This window comes from Taudactylus pleione, unplaced genomic scaffold (assembly GCF_031769625.1).
Source record: "Taudactylus pleione unplaced genomic scaffold, aTauple2 ptg000518l, whole genome shotgun sequence".
Lineage (NCBI taxonomy): Eukaryota > Metazoa > Chordata > Amphibia > Anura > Myobatrachidae > Taudactylus > Taudactylus pleione.
The window spans coordinates 1,300,086-1,321,420 of NW_028284920.1; the positions used below are offsets into that span (position 1 = coordinate 1,300,086).

Sequence of the window (21,335 nt, forward strand, 5' to 3'; positions counted from 1 at the left end):
AGCACCGAATTATGATCAGTTTAGTTATTGGTTTAAATGAATGGTGTTTTCTCCATTAATAAAGTGAACCTCAGGCAAAGTTTAATTTGGTCTAGATTTCCATAGCGAAATGCATTCTAATTCTGCTGAGTGTGTGATATCTATATTTATCTTACTTATAAGATACTTATCTTATAGCATCTCCCACTCACATCACGCAAAAAGACAGAACAATGACTGCAAATTCACTACTGCAGTTGGATAAAAAACAGTGCCTTGGCATGTACAGTATGACTCAAGGCCCCCATACATCAGCAATCAGTTGGGGCAGATGATTATGCAAAAATATCTGCAGTGTATGGGGTCCGCAGATCGCAGATTCCAATCAAATTGTGATTGGAATTGGTGAATCAGGTTGTCCACGATGTTGGATTTCATAAACCAATCTAGGCTGTAGTGTATGGTAACAATCAGCTGATACGCAGACCGTTACTAGTTAAAATGAGGAGCATTTCAAGATTGGCAGATCTGTCTTTACTGAAAATGATCTGCAAATCACTGAGAAATATCTGTAAAGCTGGGAACACACTTAGCAATGTGTACCCAGCCCGACATTGCCGTCAAGGGGGAGCCGGCATCGGCAAGTGCATACACATGGCCCTCGCTAATGACATCCCCCGTCGGCCCTATTTGTAGGGCCAATGGAGGATGTCGCTGATGACGCGCAGGTTGCACACATCGTCAGCAACATAGTGGGTACACATTAGATGTTCCCGATATGTCGCACCGATCCGCCGGATGACATATCGTCTAGTGTGTATCCAGCATAATGTATGGGAGCACATTGTGGATTGGGGAATCTTTAAATTGGGGGGAAAAAATTACAATCTGAATCTTTTTTTTGTGATTGCTGTTATATGGGCCCTTAACTGTAAATGACAAAATCTTAACATTAATTTGACAGTGGAAGGCTGCCTATAAGGAAATTGTTATACGTATTTGTGTGTAGGATAATTATGATGAGTCTTCATTCGGTATGTCTGTGCACATGACTCTCTCCTACTTTCACTGGGAACAATATTCTCTGCAGAGCTCTGTGTAATATAGTGGCACTTATAAATATAGGTTACCGTATATACTTGAGTATAAGTCGACCCGAATATAAGCCGAGGTACCTACTTTTACCACAAAAAACTGGGAAACTTATTGACTCGAGTATAAGCCTAGGGTGGAAAATGCAGCAGCTGGTAGTGCCCCCAGTAGTAATTCCCCCTGGTTGTGACCCCAGTAGTAATCCCCACTTTTAGTGCCCCCAGTAATAATCCCCCCCTTTTAGTGCCCCCAGTAGTAATCCCCCCCTGGTAGTTCCCCCAGTGGTAATCCCCCCTTTTAGTGCTCCAGTAGTAATCCCCTCCTGGTAGTACACCCAGTGGCAATCCCTCCTTTTAGTGCCCCCTGTAGTAATTCCCCACTGGTAGTGTGGTAGTGCCCCCCGTAGTCCACCCCCCCCCCCAATAGAGAGAGACGTAATAAAAATAAAAAATAAATCACTTACCTGAAACCCCCGCTCCTGGTCCCGCTGCTAACAGCTCCTCCGGACGCTTTGCATGGGAGAGACGTCATTACTCATGACGTTTCTCCCATTACCCACTGCGGGAGCCGGAAGATGGCTCCCGCAGTGGGAGCAGCAGCAGCTGATGAGAGTCTGACAGACTCTCATCGGCTGCTGATTACAGCAAACACACAGCTGCCGGCTCCGGCGGCTGTGTGTTTGTGCTGTGTAGCGCTGACCGAACTCCGTCCGGTCAGCGCTACACACTTCACTCGAGTATAAGCCGAGGGGGTACTTTTTCAGCACAAAAAATGTGCTGAAAAACTCTGCTTATACTCCAGTATATACGGTAATTATAATGAATCATCGCCTCATTGCACAATTAACTGGTATTTTTATTTTCCACCCTTTAAGGATAATATTGTGTCATGGTAAAAGCCTTGTTTCTGTCAACTGCAAATAAAACCAATAGTTGAGTGTTTCCTGGTGATTTTCTATAGCGACAATGGACTTATGTAATTCTCTCTGCTTCTCTGCCTTATATTGAGGGACTGATGTTGAATGGTATATAAATAAACTTCTACCTTAGCTCCCAGAAGGGTCTTTCAGGTCGTAGATTTATAATAGCATCTGCTCTGTTTCGTGGTGTTTGTAGTAGCTTAGTAGGCTGTGTTGCTATGTATTTTTTATGTGTACTTTCTCCTCTGCTTTTAATTGCATTAAACTGCATGATATCCTATGCAGAATGGCATACCGTACTCATTTGGGCTGATGCAGAGTCAGCACCATGCCAGTTGCTTTAGCGTATTACCGGTTATTACTGTACTGTAAATATCACCAATTTTTGCAGAGAAGCAAAATAGGTTTTAGTACCAATAAATGTTGCTGCTACACATCATGCAATGTTCCCACAGGACCTCAATTGAATATCCCCTTATGTCTTCCTGTGGCGAAGCAAGTAATATTCCAAAAAACAATATATCCGTTCACATTGTACCTTTAATACACTTTTCAGGATAAATGAATTAGCCTGTGACTTGCAGCCATTGGCACGTTTCCAGCGAATCTTCCCAATGTTTCAAAGGACAATTGTTTAAAAGCCAAAAACAGGTTGGTTTTGCCTTTTACATGATTGCCCCATTAAAACATCGGGCAGACTTGCCGATGTCTGCATCATGCAGTCTATTACATTTACCTATTACTCTTGGAAATCAATATGTATATTCTGTACATGCTATAGATTTATATTCTATCCATATGTGCACATTTTGCTGCCAATGTTGCTTCATAAACAAAAATAAAATTACATTTATTAAACCAAACTATTCATCAGAACAATAAATCCCAAGGAATCTACACTTATGGACATATCCAATTGGCCATGAGGTTTCCACTGCAAAAATGTTCTCAATATCAGGTTCAATTTTTTATTACTGCGGGTATGTGTGCTCCCAATACATGCGGTGGTATTCAATAGAAAAAAAATTGGTCACAACATTTTCCAGGCAAAAGCCTGTGATATTTAAATAAATGGGTTAATTGCGTCTACCCTAAAAAAAATGGAAAAAAATATTATAATATTTTACAAATCATGAAAACTCGGCACTCACCTGCTTATATTCCAAACTGTAATATAGTTAAATTTAAATATATTACAGTTTGAAATATAAGCAGGCGAGTGCCGAGTTTGTATAATTTTTTTACTTAAATAGTGTGGTCATATACCAAAGGCACCGCAGATGCTTGAGTGCCATGGATTGAAGCCAATTGTTTATATAAATATTTTGTGGTCACACTTTCTATGGCACCCCAATTTTCTACATGGAAGTCAAATTTTGTCAATATATATGTATGTGTGTGTGTGTGTGTGTGTGTATATATATATATATGTATATATGTATATATATATATATATATATATATATATAATAAAGCAATAATTTTTGTTTAAATGCTTTAATTAAATTTGGAGTGCAAAAGTAAACAAAAAATGTTCATTTGGTGTAATTTAAGACCATTATTGGTTTTAATAACCAATGATGACATGTAATTATAGGACCAGTTAGGCTAATTTAAAACTTCCATTTGCCTAATTAGTCATTAAGGAAGGTGTCCAAGATGTTCTGAAGGGGTCCCCGACATTTGTAGCTTACAATAGGGATTTTTTTTTCCTTCTAGACCTGCTCTGGGGCTGTGAGAAAATAGCTGCAGTAATTTCTGATGTTCTACCTGGCAATTGAATAGGAAAATCTTCGCAGCTGTGTGAATAACCCCGCACCACAGGGTTTTTCAAAATTTCACCTGCAATTGCATATGCTCCTTAGGCATCAAATTATAAAGCCATGGGGGGAAAAAAACAGAAATTATATTAACCATTCTGTTTGCTGTGTGCAAAATCATTAATAAATAATTGCAACTCTGCTGCTGCTGCTTTGACTATTCTCAAATCACAGATCTTTCAAATACCCCCTCCCCCTTTTAGTTATCACCCCTTTTATTCCATTCCCACCCACCCAGATCAAATTACCCTTAATTGGCCCTGATATGCTGATCTCTCCTAAACAGCTTCCATCCTTAATCATTTTTCTAGACATTACGACGTCTACTAATTATAACAAATGTTTTCCTACTTTTATTGTAGAGGATTTTTATTCAATGTTCTTGATGTACATTTGTATTTTTCATGGCCTTGTGTTTTAATATTCCTCACTGTATTCATTTTTTCATTTCTAAGAATTTCCAATAATAACAGTTTAAAAGAAAACTGAGAACAGTACGTTTGCACTTCTTCTAACATAATAGTATGCAAACCATCAGGTTTGCGTACTAATCAGCCCCAGTATTTCCAATTGGAATTAAGACATATTTCTGAATGCATATATTTATTTGAAAAATTTGACATGCCAAGCGATGTTACAGAGATTTGTCTTTGTTCAGATATACAGATGTGTCCCCATACATCCAGCCTCAATACGCCACGCAGCGCGATTTGCCTGGCGTGAGTGAGCCGTCTGATTCTGTGCTACTCTGCTAGCGTTGGGTGTTTTTTTTTTTTACCGAAAATGCATCTAAGGCCCATATTCAATTAGAGGCAAAAAGTCGGAAAAGTTTCGCCTGTCCGACTTTCCGCCGCCTTCGCCTGTTTCTGAGGCGGAATCTTTCCGTGCACGTCCCCGCTTTTCGTCTAATTCAAATGCAGGACAGGCGAAAAGTACTGAATTGATTGGGGGAATCAGTCTGTACCCCAAAATAAGATGCACTGACACTGGAAATCAGTACAGATGTGTACTAATAAAGGTACTTTGTGTCATTAATTTCTGTTAAAAGCTATATACAGGTATCTGCTTATTTCTAAAAGTGCTGAAAATGGTAGAAAACAGTATTTTTTGGTGAAAATAAATAGTCCTGTCAAATTTGGGGTACTTGAAAATGGGTGCTAGCATATTTTTGTATTTCTAAAATGAACTTTTAAAAAACGTGAAAAACCGCCCTAATGCATGCACCTGCAATCCCAGAAACACTTGGCCCCTCCTTACAGCACCCCAAGAAGTCTATTTTGCTAGTTTTCATAGTTGGCCACCCACTTTTTACTTTTTCACCCCAAAAATGTTAATTTTTGGGGTGTTCTGATGTATTGTTTTTATTTTTTGGGTTGATTTGTCCTTTGGGGGGGCTGTCCCAAGGGTTCTGAGTAATTTCCCCACGTTTGCACCCCAAAATAATGATTTTGCACTTTTTTTCACCTGCTCTTCATAGGAGATACTTTTCCGCCTATTACAATGCATTGACGTTCCGCTTAGGCGAAATCGTCCTGGAATTGAATATGGAGATATTTTGAAAACTTTTCTCCAAGCGGCACTTTTCATCTCTAATACCCCTTTTACACCAGAGATAAAACTCGGGTTATTGCAGGGTTAACCTGGGTAGCTCCTTGGTGTAAAAGGGGAAATGGTTGGATTGCCAGGTCGAGTGATCCAACAATCCAACCCAGGTAACTAGCAGGGTTTAACACTGGAATAACCCTGAAACCCTGCTGTGTAAACTGCGCGATCCGGGTCACGGTGACCTGGATCATGCTGCATGCCTGCCGATTGGCCGCCTTCAGTGGCGCTTGGAGATGACGTCATCTCCAAGCGTCTGCTTCAACGCCGAAAAAGCCGGGTCTATGCAGACCCGGCTCCAGTGTGAATGGCGCCGGCTCGGGAAAATCCTGGGTCGGCGGCGGCTAAATTCCGGGTCTGATCCGATTGGAACCCTGTTCCAACCTATGGATCAGACCCGGAATTTAGGTGTAAAAGCGGTATAATTGAATCCGGCCCTAAGTCGCAAAGCGATGCGAATAGAACGCACCAGCGTAGTGTTCTATTCATTCATTTGATATGTGATACTTGTATATCTGTGTGCACTACAGTGCTAGGACTCCTTTTCGCATGTGGGTTTAAAATTGAAGAGCTGACTGTATACTTGCTGCCTAATATATCTCACTCCTAGACAGGTGCCATTGTAACAAGATAATCAATGTCATTCACTTCACATATCAGTATTACTGAGATAGATAGATAGATAGATAGATAGATAGATAGATAGATAGATAGATAGATAGATAGATAGATAGATAGATATAGATATCCGCTGCCTGCTGTATTTATTCCGTCCCGAGTGCAGCACTAATTGTGAGTGTGTGTGTGTGTGTGTGTGTGTGTGTTCGTGTGTGTATAATCTATCATGATTGTGTAATTGGTACATGTACATCCATTAATGCTCCAAAATGTTGACTTTTTAAAATATTTGGTAAAATGTGTCTGCTTCAGATTAGTTACTAACTGCATAGTAGGATAGTAGAATAAACAAATAAAAAAAACATATCTTTGTACATTATAATACAATAGTGGTTATTATAACAGCTGTCAGTCATCAGTTCCCACAGTCCCCATGCTGTTCTTACATGTGTGCTATACACTATTGCTAATAGTCTGTGACAGAAGGGCAGCGTTTAAATCGTGAGATACAGCTGCTGTTATGCTTCATAATACTGAATCAGACATGAAGAATAGATGACAAAGGGAGGGGCAGCTGCTGTTTTGTTTTTTTCAGGCAATTCTAGAATACAAGAAATTAATAAGCAATCACTTAATAAAAAAAAACTATTTTGAATCAAGAAAAAGATAAATTCTGTGGGTTTAAATGTAATTGTACAGATAAAACAGTAATTCAATGAAAACAATCTGTACATCTATCACGGTGTACACAAGTCTTTGTTTTGTCTCTAATAGACCCAGCTGACACAGTCCCTAATAAATGTCAAATAAATAGAGTACTTTGTATAAATTGCATAATCTGGGTCTCAATAATCAGAGCTTCAAAGATTTCCGGATTACTGAAACAAAATAACAGTTGGATGTTTTAGGATTAAGCTCTGTTGACTGGCACAGAAGTGGATTAAATCTTCCTGCTAGACAAAAATAAATAAATAACACTTCATGTCATATGTTGATGATTTAAATTAACACATTAAGGTTTCAGTCCTAATTGTTAACAATTTGTATAGCGCACACATATTACGTAACCTTTTACAGAGAATGTTTCAGTCATTCCCATATCAGTCCCTGCCAGCAGTGACACACACACACTCTCCCCCCCCCCATGGTATTAACAATTAAAAATACATATAAATTGCAGGTGTATAATAAGCAGCTGACCAGCCTAAAGGGATTGCAGTCCTCCTGCAATGCAAAAATTACAAAAACGAGGAGAGGCTGTGGAACTGAGCTCTAACTGAAATAGTGGATATAACTTGTTAAATAAACACGAGACCAATAGTAATTACAAGTAGTTTATCAAACATTAAAAAAATATAGCGCCCGAGAGAATAAATATCATTTACACAAAAAAACACTCTAGATTTATATAGAAAACTCTGTAATACCCCTTTTCCATCTAAATTCCGGGTCTGACCCGGAGTTGGAACAAAGTTCCTATCCGGATCAGAACCGGAATTTTGCCGGCGCCGACTCGGGATATTCCCGAGTCAGCGCCGCTCACACCGCAGTTGGGTCTGCATAGACCCGGCTTTTGCGGAGTGAAAGTGGTCGCTTGGAGATGACGTCATCTCCAAGTGCCACTGAAGCCGGACCAATCAGCCGGCTAGCAGTGCACTCCAGGTCATCGTGACCCGGAGTGCGCTGTTCTCACAGCAGGGTTTCACGGGCTACGCCCGTGTTAAACCCTACCAGTTACCTGGGTTGGATTGCCGGGTCACTCGGCGATCCAGCCCTCTCCCCTTTTACACCAGAGAGCTGCCCGGGTTAACCCTTTAAAAACCCGGGTTTTAGCTCTGGTGTAAAAGGAGTATAAATGTGTTAACACACTAAATGGTTCTGCAAAGTATATAGAAAAAGTTTCATACTGAACTACTAAACTGTGCATATGTTCACCACGTCTTAAATACTCCGGTGAGTAACCCTGTAAAATGAATATTTAAACATAAAGGCAGGTAACCCTGTAAAATTCATATTTAAACATAAAGGCAGGTATGCGAAAAATATAACTTCATAAAGCGTGAAACACTATCACTGATAATGCCCCACCTACTGCCTTCTACTTCTATGTGGCCATGGAACTTACCTTCACATTAGAGAGGTTGAGTTAGATGGAATTTGCATGTAAATCACAGCCAAGAGCGCCAAGAGCTGTCACTGACCCAGATACTGAGGGGGGAAACGGGGCAGCCCAAATTCCGGAGAGGAAAAAATTGAGAGTTCCCGGGGACCGCACATGGGGCGCCAATGACCGCACAGGGGGGGGGGGGGGGTGCCGGCGCCGGCAGCTGTACAAGGGGAAATTTGTAGCCTATGGGATTCTGACTACATAAATGGATCTCAGCAGGAATTTAGATTCCCTATACGTCAGCTCTTTAATTCCACAGGACTTCTGCTGGTCATAACATTTCCTTAAGGAGGGTACACACGTGCATGGGGAGGAGGTTGAAGCAGGGATGGAGTAGGTTGCCCAGTGAACTCCATAATCTACCAGAAGTACATTTTTATAGAGGAAAATAAGAATGAAGCAGAGACAGTGTGTATAGTTACAACAGGGCGTAAACAGATCTATACAGGGAGTTATACCTATTGATGGGTTTCTAGGTGATCTGCCTAGCTTATTTACCCATAAGTTTATAGTTAGCTGTAAGTATACGGCACATTTACTTGGGGTGCAACTAATGCTTTGTGAGGGGGGTCCTCCATTGCAGCCACTCTGCACCTCTTTTGGCTTGCAGGGTTACGCAGCCAGTAGCGCTGCGGCAGGCGTGAACCCTGCAGTCTGTAGATCCCTTCTAAGGTAGCTCTGGGCAGTACTGTCATGGTGCGCGACTAATAACATTAAAAGTCAGGATGTTACTTGGTGTGTGTGTACATATATATATATATATATATATATATATTCATCAGGGCCATAACTAGCTATGAGCAACCCGTGCCGCCGCCCAGAACGCAGCGCTCTGTGGGCGGCACTACCAATCAGCCACGGTCCCTGTATCTGGCTAGAAGGATGCCTGGAATGGCACCCTGCAGCCAAAATCGCAGATGCAGACGCTCCAAAAGGCCCTAACAGCGCCCCGGTCGCTTGGGGTCCCGCGCCCCGTGGCCTTTGCTGATGGGGGCATGGCCAGCACTGGGGATCGTAACTCGGAGTTACGTCGCTGATATTTATAATGCTAGCAAGAAAATGTACAATTTACATCAGGCGCAAATAGAACATCTTCAAGTATTCCAATTCTCACATTTCAAGGATTTTCTCACAATGTTAGGAGTGCTGCCAAGTGTTACATTGTATTGCAGCTTTCAGCTGATTACACAATACAACAGTATTAACTTGTTACAGTCTTTAAAAGTTCTCTGATTACATGAAAGCCTGCCACATAAATGCTACCAAACTCTTCCAAGTGTTTCTGAATGAGACCTATCTCTGCTGGGGAACATTTAGAAATCACACTCAGATTGGGTTAATCACACTTACTGTAGGTTGGGTTACTCACTACCTAACACTAGCCTGGAGTCTGGTGCAATCAACAAAAGCAAAATAATCAAGATCCTCCAGTATGAGACCAGACAGCTCATTTAAATACTGCTGGAAGAATCTTCTGACAACAGACGGCTAATTTAATTCTGCACAGGAAGTGTGTTATTGAAAAAACGATCTGCTTCATTGCACACATAAAAGGAGTTAGAAGTCCATGTGCAATAATAAAGTAACAATCCACATACAATGTTTGACTAATGGCAAGAAAATGTATTATACTAAAGTTGTAGGTGAAAGGGTTTTATTTTTACTGTGTTTTTGACATGGATATTAAATATTGCAGCCTGTAACTTGACTTTTTGTTTTGTTTTTCATCCATTGTAATGTGCTAAAATTAATATAATGTCCTTATCCACAAAAGTTGCTGAATGGGGAACACCCTTCTGGGAGATCCTGGATTGGGGGAGGTACCAAGTACCCCTGCAGGGTGCACGGTGCTATGAATTGCGTTTCACATTTTGGGGTCAATTTATTTAACAGTTTCTTATATAGCGCAGCATATTCCGTTGTGCTTTACAATTGGAAACAACATTAATAGAACAGAACAGGGTAGTAACAGACATAGATAAGGGTAAGAGGGCCCTGCTTGCGAACTTTACAATCTATAGGGAAATAGGTGTTTATACACAAGGATAGGTGCTACATATTGCATATTGGTCCAGCCAGATTGCAAAGGTTATGGGTGGGCTGTATGATCCAGTCGCACAGGAAAGTTGGCCTAGGGTTAGGAGGATGTGAAAGTGAAGAATGAGACAATATGCGAGGTTATGTGTGGACTGTAAAGCTGGGTACACACTGGCCGATTTATTGGCCGATCAATTGATCAGCCAATATATCGTGCCCCCGTCGGCCAGTGTGTACAGACGATATATCTGTGAACAACGTAGTTCACAGACATATCACATTGACTGTGCTGCACACCAATGAACTGATAAGTCTGCAGACATATCTGTCCATCGGCAAGTGTGTACGGGCGATCAGCAGACCGCCCGTACACACACAGCGGCAGCCGCGAGGAGGGGGGCAGGACACCCTCCCGCCCACTGGGACACGCCCCCTGGTCGCCAGGACCTGAGGGCAGGCACAGATGATGGTTGTTCAGTGTGTACGAACAACCATCATCTGCAGATATATCTGTATAGTGTGTACCCACCATTAGTTAGAGCTTGATACTGGCATATAGACCCCTTAAGATGATTTCTTTAGATCTTCACTACGCTATGCTTAACTTTGCTTACACACATAAGGCGGTATTCAATTGTTTTCTCGCACCTGATCTCCCGCCCAAAGTCATGGGAGACCGCGGGGCGCTATTGAATTGATGCTGATCTCGCCCATAGAGGTAGGGTTTAGCAGCGTAAAACGGCAACCCCTGACCAAAGTGCTGGGCGCGATTGTGAAAAGTGCCGTTTTGGCGCCCAAATGGGTCACCTTTTCGCCCATTTCAGCTGACACCCCTCAGGGGTTGCGAGCTGAAATGGTGCACCTGCAGCTGATTGCGCCCAACAGGAGCAACAATTGAATAGCTCCATCGGGCGCGAAGGAGGGTAGAAAAAATTGAATACCGTCCTTAGGCAAAATATATATATAATTTTTAAAATATTATTATAACTTTGTATACAGTAAGTTTTAGTCCGGTTGCTTAAACCTTTCAGCCCTGTGCACATTCATTTATTGCAGTGTTTTTATATATAAAAGAAGAATTTAATCTTTTGTACATTACAAGGACACTTCCCTGTTTTATAGTGCTAACAAATTGTAATTTATAATAGAGGATTAGCCCTAGAGCTGTAAAGAGAATAGTCTTAGATGAAACAAACAACTCAGTGTTTTCATTCCTGTATAGACCCATTATAGACCATATTATAGAATCATTGTGACATTTGTGAGTAGTAACTGCAGCAATCTTCCAAGTCTTAGAAGTGGAACTGAAACCATGGGCCTGATTCAGCAAGGAGCGCAACTGCGATTGCGCACGCAATTGGCTGATTGTTGCATTTTGCGCATGCGTAAGCAGCGCAGTGCGCATGCACAAACACTCCACTGTGATCGGGACTGCGATCGCAGTGACTATGCAGATCCAGGAAATCCCATTTGTGGGTGATGACGGGTGGGGTGGTTGGCGAAACGCAGGCGTGGCAGTGCTTTTGAACGCTGTTGCAGGGGCGTGCATAAATTAGGCACTGTGATGCCATACGCAGCTTGTGTACTCACTGCGTGCAACGAGGTTAGTAATTCCTGAGTAAGGTCAGAGCTTGTGCAAGTGTGCGTGAGGCTGCGATGGTACTCGATGTTACCGATGGTTTTGCTAAGTATTACGGATGTGTGTATGTTGTGCTGTGACAGAATAGCGATCGCAGAGGATTAGCATATCTTTGCAGTGAGACTGCGTGCGTAATCACTATTGCAATTGCAGTTTCGATCCTTACTGAATCAGGCCCCATGTCTCCAGCCTTAATATTTATACCGACTGATCAACACGTGTATCACTGCGATATTATTTTATGTATTGAGGGTTTTAGTAAACGTGTTATATACATTTTTTTTTTCTCTCAAAATATAAAAATGATACAGTGGACTGTGGGCCTGATTCAGCTTTGGGAATATAGGGCCTGATTCAGCAAGGAACGCAAATGTGCGCACGCATACTCTTGGCTAATGGTTTCGCACTGTGCATGCATCATACTGCGCGTGTACGAACCAACCAGTGCGATCAGGAAATGGTGCGCATTATGTATTGCTGGGTGTCTGCATCTTGTGCTGCGGTTGCCGTGTGTATGCACAGATTAGCATATACACGCAGCGGCCAAGTGCGTGCGCACATTTGCGTTCCTTGCTGAATCAGGCCCATAGTCCAATATAAGCAAGTAACTCTATACCTGGACAAACCATGTTGCAACGCAAGCTGTGCAAAAACATACATTTTTTTTTTTTGCATGTAGGGTAAATACCGGCTGCTTTTTGTATGTAGCCCACAAATACTACACCACTTCATTTTTACACTACAATTTAGATTTAAACATTTTAAATCTGCCCCACCTGCAGTGCAATATGGTTTTAACAAGATCGTTGAAATCCAACATGTTGTTGTCAATCTGTAGTTAGCGGCAGATTGAACAGCATGTTCATGCGATGATTGATGTCGGAAACGACCAGCGGGAGCGCGCATTGCTGGTCGTGTCCGACATTATAGTGCACGATTAATGAGCGATTGACCGATAACTATGTCGTTATCGTTCAATCGCTCATTAATATCACCTAGTTGATGTGCGCCTTTACTCTATTGCCAAAGCTGAATCAGGCCTGTATCTTAATACCAACGGGCATGCAAAAAGAGAGTTTCTGTATTGAAACAATGGCTACAGTGACATATTAATTAACAATTATCTCTGTTATACCCCTTTTACACCCCTTTTACACCAGAGCTAAAACCCGGGTTATTGCAGGGTTAACCCGGGCAGCTCCTTGGTGTAAAAGGAGTGAGGGTTGGATCGCCGGGTCGAGTTACCCGGCCATCCAACCCAGGTAAATAGCAGGGTTTAACACTGGCGTAGCCCGTGAAACCCTGCACTCCGGGTCACGATGACCTGCAGTGCGCCGCAAGCCGGCCGATTGGTCCGGCTTCAGTGGGGCTTGGAGATGACGCCATCTCCAAGCATCCACTTTCACGCTGGAAAAGCCGGGTCTATGCAGACCCGACTTTGGTGTGAGCGGCGCCGACTCGGGAATATCCTGAGTCGGCGCCGCCTAAATTCAGGGTCTGATCCGGTTAGGAACCCTGTTCCAACTCTGGGTCAGACCCGTAATTTTGGTGGAAAACGGGTATTAGAGGAGTCTGAGACCTTTCAATGGGCATGAACAAAGCAAGTGTGTATTATAAATAGATGTGAAATATGTGTGAATGGGTTAATATACAGTTCTATGCACATTTAATCTGGAATGGTAAGTGCTCGAGTTCTGCTTTTAGACAATCGTATGCCTAAGATAAAAATAAAAATCCTGCATTGTACATTATATTGCATTGAGAAAATGTGCATTAAGTGTTAAATATCTGTGATTTAATGTTCTTTTAGTAAAATGCTAGATCTGATATAGAACATATCCACAGGACATAGCATCATTATATAATACTACATGGTGATAACAGTTCTGTTTTCTTATACAGATGGTTGATCATAAAATGCAAATTGTAATTTCTGATGTTATGAAATCCTCCACAATCACAGAATCTATACACAATTACAAATATGTCCTACATTAGTGATGGGTTCTAGTAAAGGCTCCGTCTTTTGGGGTTTTACATACAGTATTATAATGTACTTCCAATCGCTGGTGTTTTTCCTATGATTCTTTACATGTTTATGGGGATAACGACACATGATCGCCCTGTATGTTGCAGTAACTAATTTGAAATCTGTTTTTAATGTACATAAACATCATCTGAACACAGATATTTCTATGATGTTTTCTGCTGATTAGAGTCACATTCCAACCTTTATATGACACGACCAATATATATTTGTATTGCACGTCATGTAATTGCATTAATTGTATCTTGAAATAACACTACTGTAAGTTTGCCAGGAAATGCTGGGTGCAGAATATAATTGTTGGCCAGTTTACCGAAAGAGAAGCTTATAGGTTCAAATCATCTATTTACATCCTAAGGAGCAGGAAGAATAACAATCATATTTACAAACTATTTTACATAACTTTGGGAATTTGAATGTAAAAATACAGATGGAGTTTACATTTAATAGATCCAGGAAACACACAGATGGTGGGAGGGGGGCAACAGAGATCTGTCTCACAGAGAACCAGAAGTTCATAAATGGAGATCACTCAGGTATTTGTAATTCATGGTCACAGAGGGAATAAAAAATGGTGACTCATGCTGGGTACACACTTGTCGATATATAGCGTTAGTTTGCTCGACGAGCGATATATCGCGAGTACATTGTTGGGTGTGTACACGTTGTTCACAGACATATCAGGCTGGCCCTGCAGCACAGCCGTAGCCGATATATTTTGCAGATATATTGGTGCATCTGCATGTTTGTATTGGCGAACCGCCGACCACCTGTACACTGGCTGCAGGTCCCACCGATACTGACATCTCAACTGGGCGATGTGATGTCAGCCCAGACATATTGAGTGGCCAATTGGTAAATGTGTATTGCTTACCAATCGGCCGCTCTGATGGTGGACCAGTCTGCTTACCGACACGTCGTTTTAAATCTGTAACCAGCATTAGAAGGGCGATAGAGTGCAAACAATAGGAGATGACCTTAACTTGTACAAATTGGTCAAGAAAGGTAACTGAACCCAAATCAATGAGCGAGACACTCCAGAAGGACAAAGCATACTTCTATCTTACATCTGACTTGGTGGTGGCAGGGCTGGAACTTGGGGTGTTCGACCAGTGCGGTCGAACAGGGGCGCCCCCCATAGAGGGCGCACACCTCCCTGTTCCACCCGTGGGCCGAAGTGTTTTCGAGGGTGGTCTGTTTGGGAGGTTGGGCACCGCCCCACCGCTGCAGCTATGAGGCGGTACCGGACCCGGAGTAGCTGAATGGATGCTGCATGCACGCAGCATCCATTCAGTGCAGGGAGAGGGCTGAGGGAAGCCCAGCTAGTGACTGAGTGCTGGGCTCTCCCCCAGCCTGACATTACACGGGAGGCGGCCATGCGGGCCCCCCCAAGAATTGTCACTTAGGGGGCATGGCCTAAGGTAATTAGGCCACACCCCCATATTCGGCCGCATTCGGCTGTGCCGCGCACGACTAAGAGGCGCTGGACACGAAGGTAGGCACAGGGTGCGGCTACCCCTGGAGCCAGCCTGGGTGGTGGTGTTGGAGGTCCAAATCTTCTAAAGAGGAGAATGTGCCTCTAGTAACCAGTTGCTATCCCTTCATTCTAGTCTATACCAATCAATATTTCTGTAAGCGGATGAGTTGCATGGTCTTCTGGAAAGACATATCTAGAGATCGGGAATAGTAACATGTTTTCTTCCCTCATAGGAAATAAATCTCAAGACAGTGGCATTGCAGAGATGGAGGAGCTGCCTGTTCCTCACAATATCAAGATCAGCAACATCACATGCGACTCCTTCAAGATTTCCTGGGATATGGATTCTAAATCGAAGGACCGGATAACACACTACTTTATTGACCTCAATAAGAAGGAGAACAAGAATTCCAATAAATTTAAACATAAGGTAAGATATTAATAAATCACTGCTTGTCACCATGTTATCTTGTGTTTCAGAGCTTAAAAAATACTCTATAGATTGGTATAATACCAGATAGCCTAAACCATATGGTTTGCCTTGTGTCTTGTGCTGACCAATGTTGAAGGTAGAGATGAGCAAACCAGCGCCAAGTTATTTGTCAGGTCAGATCAGGGGGCGCTGTTTGGGCCTGTCAAATTTCTGTTTATTATCATTCTTGCTTGTAGCTTCCTCTTATTTCATCCCCAGCATCTCCTGGCCTCTCCTATCTCTTCCCTGGCCCTTCCCCATGAAGCCATGGCCCTTTTTTGGGTGCATTATGTCCCTTTGAAAAATGAGGGGGGCGCCAATGCTCTTTCTGGCACAGGGCACCAAAATGTTTAGTTACGGCTCTGGGTGTGAGTGTTAGGTAGGACGTCCTGCTGGTGATTCAGTTGCCAGCATGTCCAGACCGATCCAGTCGAGTATAATTTCCTGAAACAGGAGAAGTCTCTCCCCAGAAAAAAGCGGTATGGCAACCATGGTGCTATTGCAACCCAGGTGCATATACACATAGGCCTGCTCTGCTTTGCCTGTCAAATAAGGAGCCAATTTTGCCACCCACTGCTCTTTTAACCATTTAAGCTGAGTTTCCGTCTTCTCAAAGAACAAAAATAAGGCCTCAACATTGTCTGATGTTGTCATCTTCTGCATCACGGCAGGCCCATGTTCACCCAGTCAGAGCTGACTGAACACTGCTCATAACAATTTGTTGCTCTCCACCTGGGCCTCAGCGATGGCTAGCATTTGGTCCTGCTGAGCCTGTTGCGCAGTAGCCACATTAGTTAAGGCCCAGAAGATTACCTCCATCTTGTTGTATGAGCCGATGGAGTAGCGATAATAGGTCTCCCTTAACATACACTGATAAGCCAATGCTACTGGCACTCATATAATTTTAGCTGCCAGTGGCTGCTGCGTATTACAATCTGAGGAGGAACAACATAAAAAATAAACAAACTTTCCCTTTCACCTACCCAGCAAAACAGCGCCTGGTCTTTGCCACACAGAATGCGTCTGGCAGAAGGATCCCACTTCTGACACCACTTTGTAAGAATCCGATTACAAAGTAACGACTCATCACACTGGTTGGTTTAGACAGATGGCTTCTTTACTCATCCAAAATGTTATAACACTACATTCGCATACATAAGATGGCTTTCGTGACACTAGCTAAGCCCCACCAGCTCAGCTAGTGTCAGGAAGCCAACTGCTAGCCCCTGCTGACTGGCTTCCACATTCCTTTTATCCTTCACACACTCTAGAGCAATCACACCCATGTAGTGCAGCTGTGCTTAAAACCTTTCCTTGTAGGAGACGGCAGGATCCTGAACCCTGTCTGCACCTTGTCCTAGGGAGCGAGGCCTGTTCTGGACATCAGAACATGGCAAATTACCCTCTTTGCCTAGATAGATAGATAGATAGATAGATAGATAGATAGATAGATAGATATAGACATACACTACAATTAAAATGTTTTAAACTCTCTTAATAACTGTCAGCTCATAACTTGATTGGATAGTTTAGCAACAACTTTAAAGTATGCTTTTTTTTTTTTACTTGAAGGCAACTAAAAAATGGCAGATAAATAATATCAGCTTATCATTTGAATAAATTGTGTGCTCTTCTCTTTTAAATAGCAGGTGCGGTGGAATTAGAACAATTCATATTGATATAAAATGCAGGGAGGCTCATTAAGCTTTATATGTTACTTTTACATTATGGCAGACAGAGTAAGTCTACAAATGGCCATGATGCCCATAAATGGCATGGAGTAGACTAGCAGAGCTCCCATTCTCAGTGTCTGTGTGTCACCAGTCTTTGTGTGTTTAGGGATACTCATCTTTTCCTGTAAACCTGAGATATTTTAATAGGTGTCAAAAAGAATTTCACATTCTGAAACAGAGACTTTTCCCTTCCTTCCGGGACTGCCAGGGTGATCTGTGGGAGAACAATTATGTAAAATATAACAAATGTAATTATTGCAATATTGAACGTGCTCCTTTGGGTGTGTGGATCTGTTTCATGTGGAGGGAGAGCTCTTAATGGTGGTGACATCATGTGTACACTGTAATTGTTTGGCATGTCATTTATAATTGCAGTGATTTGTGCTGGTAAACCTGGTATTGCTGTATTTCTGAATACACCTGTTGTACAACCGTCACACATGTCTATTCAAGGCATCTCTATTTCACATTGCCAGACTGTTTCCTGATTTTCAAAGTGAACATAGGATTGCTGTCTAGTTTTATGTATAATATGTTGACAATTAGATGTTGTAACTGGTTTATTACTAAGGTATTTTGCTTTTGTACATCTGCTAATTGTCAGAACTGTAATTTTATTGTAATTAAATGATCACAGAAAATAAATCAACAATCTCATAGCAACAGTTCTCGCTTTAAGAAGATCCGCCACCTACACAGAGATATGAAGATGCAGCATATAAATAAACACAACATAGAAGTTCTATGGAACAACGAGTCCGATGACACCTTGAATGTAGACATGTGGGCACACATTTAGGTTTTGGTTCTATATTATCATCATGTTTTGGTTTTGGCTTAACGGGTCTAGTGAGTTGGTTCAGTTTTGGTTTTGGATTTCTTTAAATATTGCTAAAAGCGGCTAAAATCATGTAACTTGGAATTGTTCTTATAGTATCATTAACATCTTTAACATTCATTTCCAAACAATTTTGACCACGTCATAGCGCCTGAAGTCACAAGGGAGGAACCTGAATGCAATCCAAAACACACAAGATCAGGTTTTTAAATCCGATTTCCATACTTGGCAAGAAGACCTGAGTCAGTACTCCCTTCTACTCAACTCTCCAAAATGATCAGAGCCGAGACTCTGTTCTACTCCGAATCCCAAAGTGATTCAAGCCAGGACTCTGTTCTACTCAGAGCCCCATAGTGATGAGAACCGGGACTCTGTTAGACTCAGTACCCCAAAGTTCAGGTGTGTTCGGTTTTCTGCAAAACTGAATCACTCATCGCTACCTGAATGGGGTCTTTGCAAAGGAGAACAGAGAGAGGCTTGGGATAGTTAAAGCTCTGGGAAAGCCTTCAGAACAGGGAAAGGGTCCCTAGCACTAAGGTTGAACAACAGATTTTATATTAACTTGGAGAACCCCACACAAAACACAGAGTTTAATTATTTTGTAAAATCCCCCTTTGTGAAATCTTCCCCATGCCCCGTAATGGCTGACAGTGCAGTGCTTCACGCAGCCTTGTAGGAAAATTATAGTTCATCCACTAAATACCTTCCACATCTTTGGCTCATCAGCAGAGCCATCCATGTCCAATTTGATGCCCTAGGGAAGGTTTTTGTTGGTGATTGATCACATGAATATGCCACAAGCCATGAAGGCCGGGTGACCCCTTGGAGCGGAGTCACCCTGTATGGCCTATGCCCAGAGCCGGTTCTACTCGTCATTTGTGCAAGCTGACAGCCATCACTGCCTGCACATCTTCCAATCTATAGACCAGAAAGGGGGTGGGTGGACGGGTTGTGAATTTGACATCGTTGCTGCAAGACTTTTCTTATGGGGTCCTAAAGCAATATAATAGGTGTTTTGCTAAGCATGTGGCTATCATATACCTGCAGGATTCCCTAAAGTAAGTCCTACAGTCCTATTACAGTATCCTCCTTCCAGCAGCCTCACTCTGGCCAATACACAAGACAAGGAGAAGGCAGTGAAGACTGTCAGCTGTGCAAGCGAGATGTCGTAGAGATGAACAGCCAAAGATGGCTCACATGTTATCAGTGGGGAACCGCTCTCTCCAGTGGGGTTTATGATTGAACTACAGAACAGAGAGAACTTTTTATCAAGGGAGAATTTAAATAAAAATCATTTCATTTATGGTTTTGGATGGAGTGCTTCTGTAAGAGCTCTGAAAGATAAGAACTAAGAAAGCTATATCTTTCCATCCCATGAGAAGTTACAATCAGAAGCATATGTAGATTTGTCCTCCGGCAGCTGAACCTATTATAATGTACCATCCAGGTACCCACAACAAACTGCACTTTTCAATATGAAAAAAAGCAAAATGAATGTGTTAAATGAACATAGGGTATAAAGCCTGCCGCCAAAATCTGAAGGTACAGTAGCACGCCATTGCTATAAAAACATATTTTCAGCGTAACAAAAGAGATATATATTTATTGCAGCAACATAATTGCTTTAAAAAAAATTATATATTATACTGTATATATTTCTACAACTATTTTCCTGGGCTTGAAATATGAGAATCCACGATCTAATGAATGTGTGCTGAGTGTGTAGGGATGTAAATGAACAAGTGCAGGAATTAGTGCTACTTATTGAGTAAACAGAGTGAGGATAAGATGATTCAAATAAAATAGAATATTTATCATGTAAGTAAAGTGTGGATGTTTGTTTTCTTTGTGCTTTCGGAGTATTGGGGTTTTCCTCAAGTGGTCGTGGAATTTGACAAAACAAAAATAAGATACAGTGTGTAGTATTGCCCAGTATTACATTAAATTCATCCTAATTTGTCTATATGGAGCGTACCCAGACTCACTGGACAGAGGTTGGATTCACTCATTAAAAGGTATCTTTAACGTATCAGAATATATCTTAATATAGCACACTTCATTAGGCAAGAAGAGGCATACACAGACCCACTTGGTAGAGTCTGGGGTAGCTCCTTAAACCATGTCTTTTCTTAATATATATATTTTCTCAGGTTTCTCCTCCTTGCGACGCACCTTTACTCACAATGAATAGCGTAAAATGGTTTCTTTTCTTTCAAGTAAAATGAAATGTATATGTGAAGTGCGCCTCACTCACTTAGCGTCAGCGTCGATAAAACATATCATGGTATCTTTATGTATGGTGAAAAACACTGTGTACCATTACTCACAAAATTACTCAAATCCATAATGGTATCTTTTCCCTCCAAGAAGGTGAGCCGTAATCCAGGGTGATATCCCATAGTATGCAGCTTTAATAATCAGTATAGATTAAATAATATAAAATACTAAAAACCTATAAGGTAATTGTTAGGGGGGATTGAGCACCAAGGCTGTATGGGGTATGTGTCTGTGGAACACAAGCCCGGTGCCTGTGCACACAAGGAAAGGAAAATGATCTTTCCAAGCCAAAAATTAAAAACAAAAATGAAGAGACATACCTCCTTCCAGTCTAGTGTGCAAGGTCCCCCTGAGCAATGTTTCCCTCTGGCCAATGCGTTTCGAGAATTGGTTCTATATATCAAGTCATGAGGGTCAGTATAAACAGCTTCAATTTATATCATATTTGTAATGAGGTTAAAATGGCAGCACTTCCGGTTCCAGTTCAAGGATCAGAAATCATAGTGATATAGTCACCGAATTAGGATCAAAAACACAGGGGTAACTGTGTTTTTTATCCTAATTCGGTGACTACATCACTACGAATACATGCTTTAAACCTAAGGGTGAATTGTCCAT

At 41.9% G+C, this 21,335-nt stretch overlaps 1 protein-coding gene across 1 annotated transcript in view; it reads left to right on the top strand.

Annotated features, from left to right (window-relative positions):
* The window catches only part of PHYHIPL (phytanoyl-CoA 2-hydroxylase interacting protein like), a 174,116-nt gene that overhangs the window by 106,846 nt on the left and 45,935 nt on the right, over nt 1-21,335 (top strand). Inside the window, exon 2 of the mRNA XM_088450456.1 lies at nt 15,631-15,827. Within this exon, the coding sequence (XP_088306582.1) occupies nt 15,631-15,827 (197 nt within the window). The remainder of the gene's footprint in view (nt 1-15,630; nt 15,828-21,335) is intronic.